General features: G+C 38.8%; 1 protein-coding gene and 1 pseudogene across 1 annotated transcript; one reads left to right on the forward strand and one right to left on the reverse strand.

Moving 5' to 3' along the window:
- Positions 1-634: 634 nt before the first annotated feature.
- Positions 635-1,588, reverse strand: LOC126495361 (olfactory receptor 1N2-like). Its single transcript, XM_050132969.1, has one exon. It carries the CDS (start codon positions 1,586-1,588, stop codon positions 635-637), a length of 954 nt encoding a protein of 317 aa, XP_049988926.1.
- A 1,955-nt stretch (positions 1,589-3,543) lies between these two features.
- On the forward strand, positions 3,544-10,561 carry LOC126495356 (olfactory receptor 1N1-like; annotated as a pseudogene).
- Positions 10,562-14,087: the final 3,526 nt, after the last annotated feature.

The following is a 14,087-nucleotide window of genomic DNA, read 5'->3' on the forward strand; positions in this document are numbered from 1 at the left end:
TATAATCAAATACAAAATTGGCACATTATAGGCACTTAAATGTTGTTTTCTTTGAAAATATCCATTATAGTAACAAAATGTAAAGAAATAAACAGTGAGGACATAATACATGTATTACTTTGATTTTTTTTTCTCTTTTCGTAACCACTCAATAGTGTCCTTAGGTTGTTCTATAACTTTCCTTGTCATGGCCATCACAGTGTGGCAAAGTAGAAGTCATAGGCCCTGTAATTAAATCTACCTGTTTTTGGCAACTTATTTACATCCTAGGTTATAGTTTCAGCCCTTTCTTTCAAAAAAGCTGATGAGTTGAGCTATGAGTAATAGTGTAGACAGCCAAAAAATGTTTGTTTCCTTTGTCTCATTGCATACTTGCCTCAATGGCTGCAGGATGCGCAGCATAAGACTTAGTCTATTGTGGTTGAGATGCTGGTTTTAAAGTTGATCATCAGGGATGATGTTCTATTATCAGCAATGGTTGTCATACTGGGGTCAAGAAAGATCAAGGCCTAAGCGCTCATTTCACATCATATCTTAGAGGAGGTATATACCCTGGTTGTTCCATTTGCAACTCAGAATCAGTGAAGCTATGGAAGGTAGGGTTTTGATATAGCACTAGATTTAAGCATTAAAGTCATAGTAAGATGACTGCTTTTCCACCACCAAGAAGCTTGCCCATTGCCTCCTTCATGTCTCTGTTCCTCAAGCTGTAGATGAATGGGTTCAGCATGGGAATCACAACCATGTAGAGAATGGCAGCCCTGCGTTCCCTCTCTGCAGAGTGAGTTGATGGGGGAAGTAAATACACACCCATCAGTGATCCATAGAAGAGCAAAACAACTGTAAGATGAGAGCCACAAGTAGAAAAGGCTTTCCATCGCCCTCCAGAAGAAGGGATGCCCAACACAGCCCAAGAAATACGGACATAAGAGAAGACGATCAACACGAGAGGAATAGCAAGAAACACCAAGCCCATGGTAATGATCATTAGCTCATTAATGTGGGTGTCAGAGCAGGCAAGTTTCAGCAGAGCACTGGGGTCACAGTAGAAGTGGGGGATAACTGTGTGGGCACAGAAAGCCACACGTGTCAGCAGCAGTGTGTGCATCAGGGCAGGACAGTTGGTTAGCATCCAGCACACACACAGCATTAATGCACACTGTTGGGGACTCATAGCTGTGTTGTAATGGAGTGGCTGGCAGATAGCAACATAGCGGTCATATGCCATCACAGCCAGAAGGCAGTTGTAGAGGCCACCAAACATCAGGAGGAAATACAGCTGGGTAAGGCACCCAGAATAGGAGATTGCCTGACTGTGGGTATGAATGTTGGCAAGCATTTTGGGAACTGAGGCAGAAGTGAAACAAGCATCAGTTAAGGATAGATTGGCCAAGAAGAAGTACATAGGAGTGTGAAGGTGTGCATCAGAACTGATGACAAGGATGATGAGCAGGTTCCCCACCATAGTGACCAGATACATGCCAAGGAAGATGCCAAATAAAAGGGGCTGCTCCCCTGGCTGCTCAGAGAGTCCCAGAAGGAAGAAGTCTGAAGAGCCAGATTGATTCACTTTGCTTGGTTTTCCCATCCTGTGTAGTTCTTGTGTGCAAAAATGTCTGTATGTGCCAAATTTAATCATTAGATCATTTCATAGATACAGATTTGTATCACCAGAACTGTATCCTTGTCCATGAGCATCTCTGAGTATCACTGGATAGAATACAAGACTTCTCATAGAATAATTAATATAATAAGCACCCAAATGCAAATTTTGTTTTCTATGCTGTAGCAGGGTCTATAGAAAAGCAATCATTTTGATTAGAGAAGTCAACACAGTCTATTAGAAGAAGGTGGGAATTAACCATGGCCATGTTGGGAACATTATTTTAAGTTGGTGCATTAGAGAGGAGGTATAAATTTTCATCCTCACTCTCCTGTTCTCCTAATGTATACATACATTCACACATGCATTTTTACATGCAAATAATTATGCTACAAATTTTTGTATGAACACTGAAAAATGACTTTGAAATTTCCTCTCTATGGGAGCACTGGACACTTGGGCTGTGGGCAGTGGAGTAACTATTAGGAGGATGTTCCCCGCAGAACTCCCCATTATATGGTTCTTCTCTCACCTTTTTTTGTGGCAATCTGGGGATTAGTATTTAAGACCCCCTTTCTCTACTCCTACAATTTTACTATATATCTCTGTTACTTGGTTTTCACCAGACAGAATGAAAATAAATGTTTTGGGGTCTTTGTTTTCCTTTCTTCAAACAGTTTTGTCTGCTATTCTTGGATATAGAGTAAGCTGGTGCTGCACAGCCTTTGTAAAGTTGTGATCTTAGAACATTCATAATCTTTCAGTTTTCTGTTTGCTCCATCATTCATAAGAAGCTTCTAAACTTAAGAAGATACTTTGGTTGCACACCCCTAAAATGTTCACCTATTTGGGTGACAAGGTGTGTGTGTGTGTGTGTGTGTGTGTGTGCATTTGAGCATTTGTGAAGATAAAGCATATCCCTTCCAAGTCCTCACCTGTCGCAGTGTGTTTCAAGCATCTTCAGATTCCCAAGATTTCTCCTCTAGCTGGAAAATTGTCAGTGAAGATCTGACAAAGACTTTTTTGACTTGGTTAGTAAAACTCACGTCCACCAAGTCTAGCGCTCCTTGAGAACACTGAGTGTATAAGACTCCACTTCGGCTTCCTTAGACCAAGCAGGACAGTGATTCTTAGGGCTATAAAGGCTCCTGACACATCATTTTCCAACTGACTTATTAAAACCAATCCCAGTGTCTTTGTAGAGCATGCTCTCCAGCCAGTTCTATCTGGGTCCTAGGGAACTGGGCCATTTCTTTCCTCAGGGGGTATGCTACCATGTGCAGGTCTCCAGAGTGTGATTCTGAGTCTCTTGCTGGCACGCTCTTTAGCTTGACTAGCTAGCCCACTGGGACTCCCACCTATGTTTTAGACAACTCACTTTGCCCTCATTAAAATGCGATGGAAAAAGGAATCGAGCATGTAAGTGAAGACATAGCCATTTTATTGGTTTATATCTTTTCTTTTTAAAAATTATTTTCACATATATTACATCCCAACCACTCTTTCCCTTCCCCTTTCTCCTCCAAGTTCTTCTCGCCATTTCCCTCCCTTCCACTTTTCCCTTCAGGAAAGGACAGCTCTTTCAGAGATATCAAACAAGCATGGGATATCAAGTTGCAATAAGACCACACCTTGTATTAAAGCTGGACGAGGCAGCACAGTAAGAGGAAAGGGTCCAAAAATCAGGCAAAAGAGTCAGGGACAGGCATTGCTCTCACTGTTAGGAATCCCACAAGAAGAACAAGCTACACAAATGCAACACAAATGTAAAGGTCTATGTCACAACTTTGTGGCTAATATGGCCATTTTTGATTTCCCTAAACAGAAAAATATTAATGTGAGGCACTCCCTAAAACATCCAAAAGCTTTGAATGAGGCCCAGTGCATAAAGCACAGTGGACATAGTGATGCAGCATAGGTACACTCCAGCCACATAAGTAATGCAGCAAACATCCAGCACTCCAGCCATACCTGCCTACACAGCAGCCAATAGGAAAGCTCTGCCTATCTTCCATGTTCCTGTTAGAACAGTTCAGTACATGATCACAAGTAAGAAAGCAAGCTTTGGGTGTTGGAACTACAGTATTCACCCTTATAGATGGATGTCCTGTCAGGATAACGACTGGAGTAGAATTCTTCCACATGTCTGCTCATGTCTAGAGACCAACCCCTTAACCACTGCACATCATCCCAGCATTCCCGTTGGGCAACTAAGATCATGATTGAATCATTAACAATTTAATAAGTACAAAAGAACCAAACTTTCTAAAAATACTGTGTATCTCCTATTACTAGGAAGAGTAAACCTTTATTTCATTTACTACCCTTGGCAGTGCTAGGGGAAATACCCAGGCTCTCACATGTGCTAAACAAGCACTCTGTAACTGACCTCTACACAAAACTTGTTTTTCTTGACTTTTTGAGATAATTAATTCTCTTAATTTTCCTGTTACTGTATTTGTTTTCTTCCTACTGAAGTGTTCATATCTTTAAATATGGCTATTAGTAATAATAAAATGAAATATAAAATATTTTCTTTCCTAATACTCACTTACATATACAATTTTTCAAAACATATTTTTGTAGCTCTAATTGTAGGTGTTTTGCTTTGTAAATTTTCCTCAAGTATCTTTATACTAAAAAAAAATCCTGTCCCTTTTATTGAATCAAGGTAATTCTACTTAATTATTTCTTTTAAATTTTATAATTTTATTTTAAAATCATTATTGTATCATTACTATATTAATATTGATGTTTTTCTTTCATGTATGTCTACACATCATATACATGTCTGGTGCCCACAGAGGCCAGATAAAGACCTCAGATCTGTAAATGTAGTTGCAGATGGCTGCTAGTTGCCATAGAAGTGTTTGGAACTGAACATAGGTTCTCTGGAAGAACATCCAGAGCTCTTAAACACTAAGACACTCTCTGACTGATGGAAGTGGGTCTTTATCTATCTGCTGCTTTCATTGGTTAATTGATAAAGAAACTGCTTGGCCCTGATAGGACAGAAAATTAGGTAGGTGGAGTAGACAGAACAGAATGCCGGGAGAAAGAAGCTGAGACAGGCAGTCGCCATGATTTTCCCACTCCAGACAGATGCAGGTTAAGATCTTTCCTGGTAAGCCAGCTCATGGTGCTACACAGAATATTAGAAATGGGTTAGATCAATATGTAAGAGCTAGCCAATAAGAGGTTAAAACTAATGGGCCAAGCAGTGTTTAAAAGAATACAGTTTCCATGTAATTATTTCCGGTATAAAGCTAGCCATGCGGGCAGCTGGATGCCAGGAACATAGCCCGCCGCCACTCCTATTACAACATCTGACTCTCTTTTAAATTTTAAACACTGCATTTAAATACGTCATTTAAAGAGTTAAAACTGAAAGTTGATTGTGGTAGTGTGGAAGGGAAAAAAAATCTACCTGTACAAATAGCCATTTGCCTTGATACTTTTTCACTAGTTCACAATTCTACATTTGTTAGATCTGAACATCTGTTGGTGGTCTTTCTACAGCCCTGAAACCACTCACTGTGGAACATTAGGGCTCTGGAAGCAAATAACTTGTAAAGAAGTGTTTAGAAGGCATAACAGAAGCTCAATGATTTCCTAAGCTTTGATCATAGTTTGTAGATACAAGAATCACACATTTGCTAACTTTTTGCTACAGTGTAGACATAATTTACAGTTACAAGGTTTCTAAAGGAAATGTAAATAGAAAAGAGTTCAGGAGCCTACATCTGGAGAAAAAAACCTCCAAAATTCAGTCAGCTTGAGGGCTTCATTCAGGCTCATTGTTCTATTTGGATTCCAACTTCCAAATTTTTGTTACTATTATTTACTACTCTCCTTGTTTCTTTCATCTTATGGCATTTGAAAAGAGCCTCATCTATAGTAATTATGATTTGAACCAGATGCATGAGTTTAATATTTAAGCATAACCACGAAAATTCTTCCAAAATGCATGCCATGTGATATTAAAGTGTGTGTATTGTGGACACTGGCATATTTGAAATTTCTTTGATAAAAATTTAGGAGCATGGTTCTTGTTCCATGGATGTACACTTATTTTCTTAAAAAAATACTTTTTGTTTTTACTGTGACTGCCATTATGAATCAATGCAAAATTTTAATTTTAAGGAAAAATTTTAATTTCACCACATAGGAAAAAAATGAAGCATCAATTTTAAGTGGCACCAGTGCTATACTAACTTTGTCAGTTACAGTACAGAAGAGAGAACTGAGATAGTTATGAGTGCTGGCATGAACAATGGTCATGGGAACTCTGTTCCCAGACTCCTTGTATGTGTAGATGTCCAAAGTGGAGACTGCTAAGCCTCTTCCAGGAATTAGATTGATGAACTAGCAGCTCCTCTTCTCTTCAAGTTCAGGTTTCAAACTAAAAATATACAAGGCTTTAAAGTTCCTGGTGGCATCTGAGTACTGTGTGTCTAAGGTCATCTGCAGGGTCATCTCAGGCCCTCTCTCCTTGTGATCATTTTCTTCTAGATAGTGAACACAACTGTGACTGTGGCAGTCTCCCATTCGGACACACCCTGACTTGCATTTGCAGTCCTTTGCTGACCCATTGTATTCTTACCTAGAGCTTTCATCTCCTTTCACACTTGCCATTGTCCCTTTTAAATTATATTTTAAATCTAAGTTTAGATATGTTACTTCTGGTCACTTGCTGTTTGGTTTTAACAATTATAATTATGACCCTTAATTCCAATTCACAAAGTCTGTCTTAAAGATTGTGCTCTCCTCAGGGATATGAGAGCACTGGCATTGCTTTCTGTTCTAAACCAGGCTGGAGTGAACAGTGGGATAGCTCAGGCTGGCACAACTAACCTATTTTGATTGACATAAGCAACAGAAGAAACTGTGATAGTAAGTAAAATTTTTAACCTTGAATGTCAGAGAAAGAGAGAGAGAGAGAGAGAGAGAGAGAGAGAGAGAGAGGATAGAGAGGCTTCCCCAAATCTCTGGAAGCACCTCATTGTTTCAAAAATCTGTATTGTTTTCTGAGGGCACAAATATTGAAATAAGTATAAACTTTTTCAGAGAAAAAGTGAACCAAATCTACCAATACCAGATGCTTGGACTGAATAATAAAGGAGAAGGCAAATGCTTAACTTTAGGTGTATTCAAAGAATTTGGGAGGTGATTCCTACATTGACATTTCATCACATAAGACTTAATTATCTCCATATAGTAGCATGTTAACCAATTAATGCATTGCATGCTGACACAGGTAATACAAGATTCATTATTTGTTCCTAAAATGATTTACAATTCATTTAAAATATTTACTGGAAATGAATGGAGTTCCCTGATGAAGAAAGTTGTTCTGTGTTATATATATATCTATATATATCTATATATATATCTCATAAAGGTATATGATGCTAGCTTACATACCTATAATCTTCACAGGGTTTCAATCCATTGGGTCTTAATAGAGTACTCTTTTTTTTTTTTTTTTTTGGTTTTTCGAGACAGGGTTTCTCTGTGGTTTTGGAGCCTGTCCTGGAACTAGCTCTTGTAGACCAGGCTGGTCTCGAACTCACAGATTCGCCTGTCTCTGCCTCCCAAGTGTTGGGATTAAAGGCGTGCGCTACCACCGCCTGGCAGTACTCTTTTATTATAGTACTTGATTTATGTGTTGAATGCCAAATAACCTTTATATTACATGGATTGAATATAGAAAAAAGCAGCTTTAATATCTTTCTGATCTCTCTGGAAGGCTGTATGATTCTGAAATGTTATACATTTCAGTTAGTAGGATACAAATGTGTAAGGGTTCTCATCTACCCATCTTGTTGTGAACATAGAAAATGGTGACTTAAAATGAGTAATATTTAAACATTACTCTTGATTTGAATGAAAGACGTTTTTAGGTTGAATTCTCAGTAATGAAATTGGGACCAACTATAACCCAGTAGAACACCAATTGAGAGGCTAATACAGCACACTATGTACTTCATTTCCCTGTGTGTTCTAGTGCATACATGCTGAGAAGTTTTCAGTCACAATATATTTGAACACAACTTCCTTATTTGAGACTCAAACACACGTGCCAAACTAAATAAACATGATTTAAAACTTTTTTATTTAAATTTAAATATTTTTACATATTTATTCCAGTTTCCTCTTGCTCCCATTTTCCTTCCACCTCCCACATCCTAGCTCCAATTCATTCCTCAGAGCGGGAAAGGCCTCCCTTCGGAGTCAACAAAGTCTGGTATACCATAATGTAGCAGGACCAAACTCCTCCCCCTGTATCATGGGATTCAAAAAACCTGTTCATGCACCCAGAATAACTGCTGGTCCCACTGCCAGGGCCCCCACAACAGAGCAAGCCACATAACAGTCACCCACAATCAGAGAGCCTAGTTCCATCCCATATGGGATCACTAGCTGTCAGTTCAGAGTCTTATAGCTTCCACCAGTTCAGGTTTGCTGTCTTTGTGGCTTGCCTAATCATGATCTTGACCACTTTTGTTCATATGATCCTTCCTCCCTCTTTTCAACTAAGCTCCAGCTCAGCCCAGTGCTTGGCTGTGGATCACTGCATCTGCTTCCATCAGTTGCTGGTTGTAGGTTCTATGATGACAATTAGGGTAGTCATTAATCTGATTATAGGGGAAGGTAAGTTCAGGCACCCTCTCCACTATTGCTAGGAGTCTTAGCTGGGATCATCCTTGTGGATTCCTGAGAATGGCTCCCTCCATCAAAATATCTTGTATATTACCCCACCTCTCAGTCTCTTCATAAACTTGGCCCTCTTGAGCCCTCATGTCCCATACCCATTTCCTCCCTTCTACTCCCCTTCCCAGTTTACCTAAGAGATCTTAATTATTTCCCCTTCCTGGGGCTCTTTATGTATGTCACTCTTAGGATCCTCCTTTTTACCTAGCTTCTCTAGGGTTGTTAATCGTAGCCTGGTTATCCTTTGCTTTACATCTATTATTGTACAGCCACTTTGGAAATCAGTGCTGCGGGAGCTCCTTCTGCTCCTTCAGCCAATAATCGCTGAGATACCAGCCCACTGGGGCATGGTCTCTCTCTCTTAAAAAAGCAGTGGCAGCCCTCCGCTCGCCCTCTTGCTACAGCGACTAGACTCCTTCTCTGGCTGTCATGTAGGATAGTGTTCTGAAAGTTTTTTCCCCTCATATAAATAACCCTTTGAATCCAAACTGATGTAGGATTGCTTTGCGCATTATCTGGCAACATGGGACCAATGAATGCAGATCAACAACAGACAGACAAGGCAACCCAATACCATTGGGAAACTGCCTGTGGGGCCTCTCGTAGGCCCCCAAACCAAAAGTGGCACAGTCATTCCCAGTAATTGTGGACGACATGTCACACCAGGAAAATTAAAAACTTGAAAAGCTTCTGTGCAAGACCATAAGGTTCTAAATGATGGTTCAAATTTTGAGGATAAGTCAGAAATTCAATTAGGAAATAAGAAGTATATATTTTGGCAAACCTCTATAAATTATCAGAGACCAAAGCTGGGAGTACCTATAAATGGATTTGTGATTGTTGGCTTGCTGTACACAGGAGCAGATGTGAGTATCATCACTTCAGAATCTTGGCATCCAAATTGGCCTCTTCAAGAGGCAGATGTTAGATTACTAGGAATTGGAACCATATCTTGACTTAAAGAAAGCAAGATATGGGTTGACTGTATTGGGCCAGAAGGTAAAAAATGATAAGGCCATATGTAGTAGATATTGCAATAAATTTATGGGGCCATGACCTGCTACAGCAATGGAATACCCAGATTAACATTCCTGCAGTCCTAGGAACTCCTAATTCTGGAAAGGATGTAATAAGTTATCATGAACAAAGGTCACCAGCCATACAGGCTGTACAAGAACATAAAGCAAATAGCAAACCTTTAGAGGTACCAACAGCCCTACCTTTAAAATGGCTAACTGAGAAGCCAATATGGGTTAGACAATGGCCACTAGCTGAAGATAAATGGCAGGCTTTGGAACAATTGGTACAGGAGCAATTAGATGCTTGACATATTGAGGAGTCAACTAGCCTTTGGAATTCTCCTGTGTTTGTTGTAAAAAAGAAACCTGGTAAATGGAGAATGGTGACAAATCTAAGGGCTGTCAACAAGGTAATTCAACCTATGGGCCTTCTACAGTCTGGAATTCCTTTGCCTTCTCTGTTACACAAAAGATGGCCTCATTATACTGGCCAATGGCTCTGACCCACACCTCCACACTCCTATGTACTTCTTTTTGGCCAACCTGTCCTTTGCTGACATGGGTTTAGTACAATCTACAGAGACCAAGATGCTGTTTAATGTTCAGACTCAATGCTATACCATCTCCTATACTGGTTGTCTAACACAAATGCACTTATTCATGATGTATGGTGATCTGGACAGCTTCTTCCTGGCTGTGATGGCCTATGACTGCTATATGGCCATCTGCTGCCCTCTCCATTATTCCACAATCATGAATACCTGATTCTATGCCCTGATGCTTGCCCTGTGCTGTGTCCTCATCAACATAGTTGCTCTGACTCACACTCTCTTCTTGGCTTGACTGTCTTTCTGTGTTGTTGGGGAAATAGCTCATTTTTTTCTGTGAAGTTACTTCTATTCTGAAGCTATCATTCTCTGACACACATGTCATTGAATTAGTGCTTTTTGGCTTTGTAGGTATAGTAGTCTCCAAAGTCTCCCTTTGTAAGTATTCTCATCTCTTAAGTCAACATTTTAATTGCTGCCCTTAGAGCTAAGACTTCTTGTGAGGGTTCAAATGCCATTTCTACCTGTAGCTCCCACCTCTGTGTGGTCTGTTTTTTTATGAGATGCTCTACCTGTTTCCCTCCTCTGTAGAGTCAAAAGAAAAGGATGCTGCATCTGCTGCAATTTATACAATGGTGATTTCTATGTTGAACTCTTCAATATGTAATATAATATAATATTATATTGATATATAATATAATGACATGAAGGAAGCACTGAAGAGGCTTCTCTATCATAGGAAAATGTTCTTCTTTTAGATATAGCAACAGCAATGCTTAATGAAAGACAGGGCTGAAATCTGTGAAGTGGCTTTTAGTTTGGGAATAGTCACCTGCTAGCCAAGAAGGTTATTGTCCAATTTATTAAACTTCACTGAACTTTAATCTTCTTATACATAGTATTAAGACTATGAATAATGTAAAATTCATTCAGAATTTTTCTTCTGTTTTTATTCATTCATTTCTTTTGTTTATGTGAGATAGTCTTTCATATACATCCTAGGAGGTTCTGTACACTATGTACCTCATAGTTTAATAGCCTGAAACTCACAACCTCCTGCCTCAGTCTTCTGAGTTTTAGATCACAAGTATGCACGTCTCCAGCAAGATTTTCTCTTTTTTTGCATATGAAGAACTTTTTTCTATTGATTTTTATTGAGTTCTACATTTTTCTCTGCTCCTCTCCCTGCCTCTCCCCTCCCCCTTCAGCCCTCCCCCAAGGTTCCTATGCTTCCAATTTACTTAGGAGATCTTGTGTTTTTCTACTTCCCATGTAGATTAGATTTAAGTAAATCTCTCTTAGTGTCCTCATTGTTGTCTAAATTCTCTGGGATTATGGTTTGTAGGCAGGTTTTCTTTGCTTTATGTTTAAAAACCACTTATGAGTGAGTAAATGTGATAATTGTATTTCTGGGTTTGGGTTACCTCACGCAAAATGATGTCCATTTGCATGCAAAATTCAAGATGTCATTTTTTTCTGCTGTGTAGTACTCCATTGTATAAATGTACCACATTTTCCTTATCTATTCTTCAGTTGAGAGGCACTTAGCTTGTTTCCAGGTTCTAGCTTTGAAAAACAATGCTGCTATGAACATAGTTGAGCACATGTCCTTGTGGCACAATTGAGCATCCTTTGGATATATACCCCAAAAGTGGTATTACTGGGCCTTGAGGAAGGTTGTTTCCTAATTTTCTGAGAAATCACAACACTGACATCCAAAGGGGTTGTACCAGCTTGCATTCTCATGAGCAATGCAGAAGTGTTCCCTTTACCCCACAATCTCTCCAGCATAAGTTGTCATCAGTGTTTTGGATCTTGGCTATTCTTACAGGTGCAAGATGGAATCTCAGAGTTGTTTTGATTTGCATTTCTCTGATGACTAAGGATGTTGAACATTTCCTTCAGTGTCTTTCAGCCATTTTATATTCCTCTGTTGAGAGTTCTCTGTCTGGGTCTGTACTTCAATTTTTTATTGGATTATGTGATCTTTTGGTGTCTAATTTCTTGAGTTCTTTGTATATTTTGGAGATCAGACCTCTGTCTGATGTGGGGTTAGTGAAGATCTTTTTCCATTCTCTATGTTGTCATATTGTCTTGTTGACCATGTCATTTGCTTTACAGAAGCTTTTCAGTTTTAGGAGGTCCCACGTATTAATTGTTTCTATTTAATGAGTTGGAGGATTAAATAAAACACAACATAAATGTATTTATTAGTAATACAGTCACAATTAGTAAATAGTAGGTATTCAAAAAGATGGCTGCTGCTATTTTCCCTCCTCATGACTCTTTCAACTCAGAAGTAACACCTTTGTCTTAAATTCATTTATTCAGCAGGTATTTAGAGTATTACTATCTAGCTTTTACATAGCCAAGATCTAGCTTTTACATAGCCTCAAATAGGTAAAATCTTTGCTTTCCTGACATTTTATTCTACATCAGTTTTTTAAACCTTCCTAATGCTCTGACCCTTTAATACAGTTGCTCAAGTTGTGGTGACCCACAACCATAAAATTATTTTTTTGCTATTTTATAACTGTAATTTGTGACTGTTATGAACCATAATATAAAAATCTGATATGTCATCCCCAAAGGGGTTGCAACCCATGACTTGCAAACCATTGTTCTAGGCTATCGGTTCATAGATGAGTCAAAAATAAGAAGTACATATCATGTTTGTAGGAGTAAGTACAGGTTAGGAGTGAAGAAGTAAAGAATATTAGTTACATTTTAGGAGAGACAGACTAGAGGGCAGATCGCTCAACAAAAGAAATTCATTGTTTAGGTTTCTATGATGATTGCTCTGCTTCCCATCATCCACCAAGGGCTCATGGAGATCAGTGTTGGAACTTCTACACTGCTGGTCAAAACTACAACTTCCTGGGATCATCAGGTGAAAATCACGGAAGAAATTCCTGTATTTGTTTGTAAATTTGTCTTTGTATCTAAAATATATTCCAGAAGTGTAAAATAATTTGAGAAATAGAAAAAAAAATTAACGACATAAAATGCAGATATTTCTGTCTCCTGGGATCTTAGCAATACTAATTTTTAAAAATATGAATCATAAAATTTTGACTATTAAATTTGGTGTGGCCACTGTCCACTAATTATATGTCTCTTTTTATTGCTGTCTCTTCTTTCAAACTGTTCTTTCTAAATAAAGAGGATTGAATCAGCGAATGTGAAATTGTTTAAGTTATTTGTTTTTTCTCCATGGGGTGTCCAAAATCTTTGCAGTTATACACAGCTTGGTTTCCTATATTTAATGCATGTTAGAAGAATCATCATTTTCCTGGGATTTAACATAACTCAGAATAGAAAATTTTAACTATGTTATTTAGCAAATGTCTTTCTTTGAAGACTTAGGTGCATTTTCTTTCATCTTTAAGAGTTCACTGCACTCAAGGAATACAAAACAATTGCTACTTTAATAAGGGGATTTATTTATTTATTTACTTATTTAACTTTCTGGCCAGGGTTTTAAATATTAGAGCAACTCTGAAGATTTAGGTGTCCTTTTCAAGGCACCACAACGATTTTCCAGCACATACAGTTGTTTTTGGTTTAATTTCCTATTGATTCCTTTAACAAAGAAGATATCAGGATACCCTTTTTGAAATATTACCAAATCATAATGAAAATGCTCTGAAAGTATCATTAATTTGCTCAACACTGACCAACCTGCATTTACATACTGGCTTCCTAAATGAGAAATGAAAAAAACACCGCAAACCTTAGTTCTTTATACTGAGTCCAGTCCTGAGATCCACAGGCACAAATTCTGAATCAGTGTTTCTGGTATGGAGTACCAATACTCTGTGTTTCTCAAACTGGCTCAGGGCCCTGAAAAATTCTATCTGGACTTATTTTGTGCATGGGGATAGGTATGGATCTATTTGCATTCTTTTACATGTTGGCATCTAGTTATGTCAAGCACCAGTTTTTAAATTTATTTATTAAAGATTTCTGTCTCTTCCCCACCGCCGCTTCCTCTTTCCCTCCCCCTCCCCCAATCAAGTCCCCCTCCCTCGTCAGCCCAAAAAGGAATCAGGGTTCTCTGCCCTGTGGGAAGTCCAAGGACCACCCACCTCCATCCAGGTCTAGTAAGGTGAGCATCCACGAAACTGCCTAGGCTCCCACGAAACCAATAGGTCCAGTAGAATCAAAAACCCGTTGCCATTGTTCTTGAGGTCTCAGTAGTCC

The sequence above is a fragment of the Alexandromys fortis genome, unplaced genomic scaffold (genome assembly GCF_014885135.2).
Source record: "Alexandromys fortis isolate MF-2015 unplaced genomic scaffold, M_Fortis_MF-2015_v1.1 scaffold_447, whole genome shotgun sequence".
NCBI classification, from domain to species: Eukaryota; Metazoa; Chordata; class Mammalia; order Rodentia; family Cricetidae; genus Alexandromys; species Alexandromys fortis.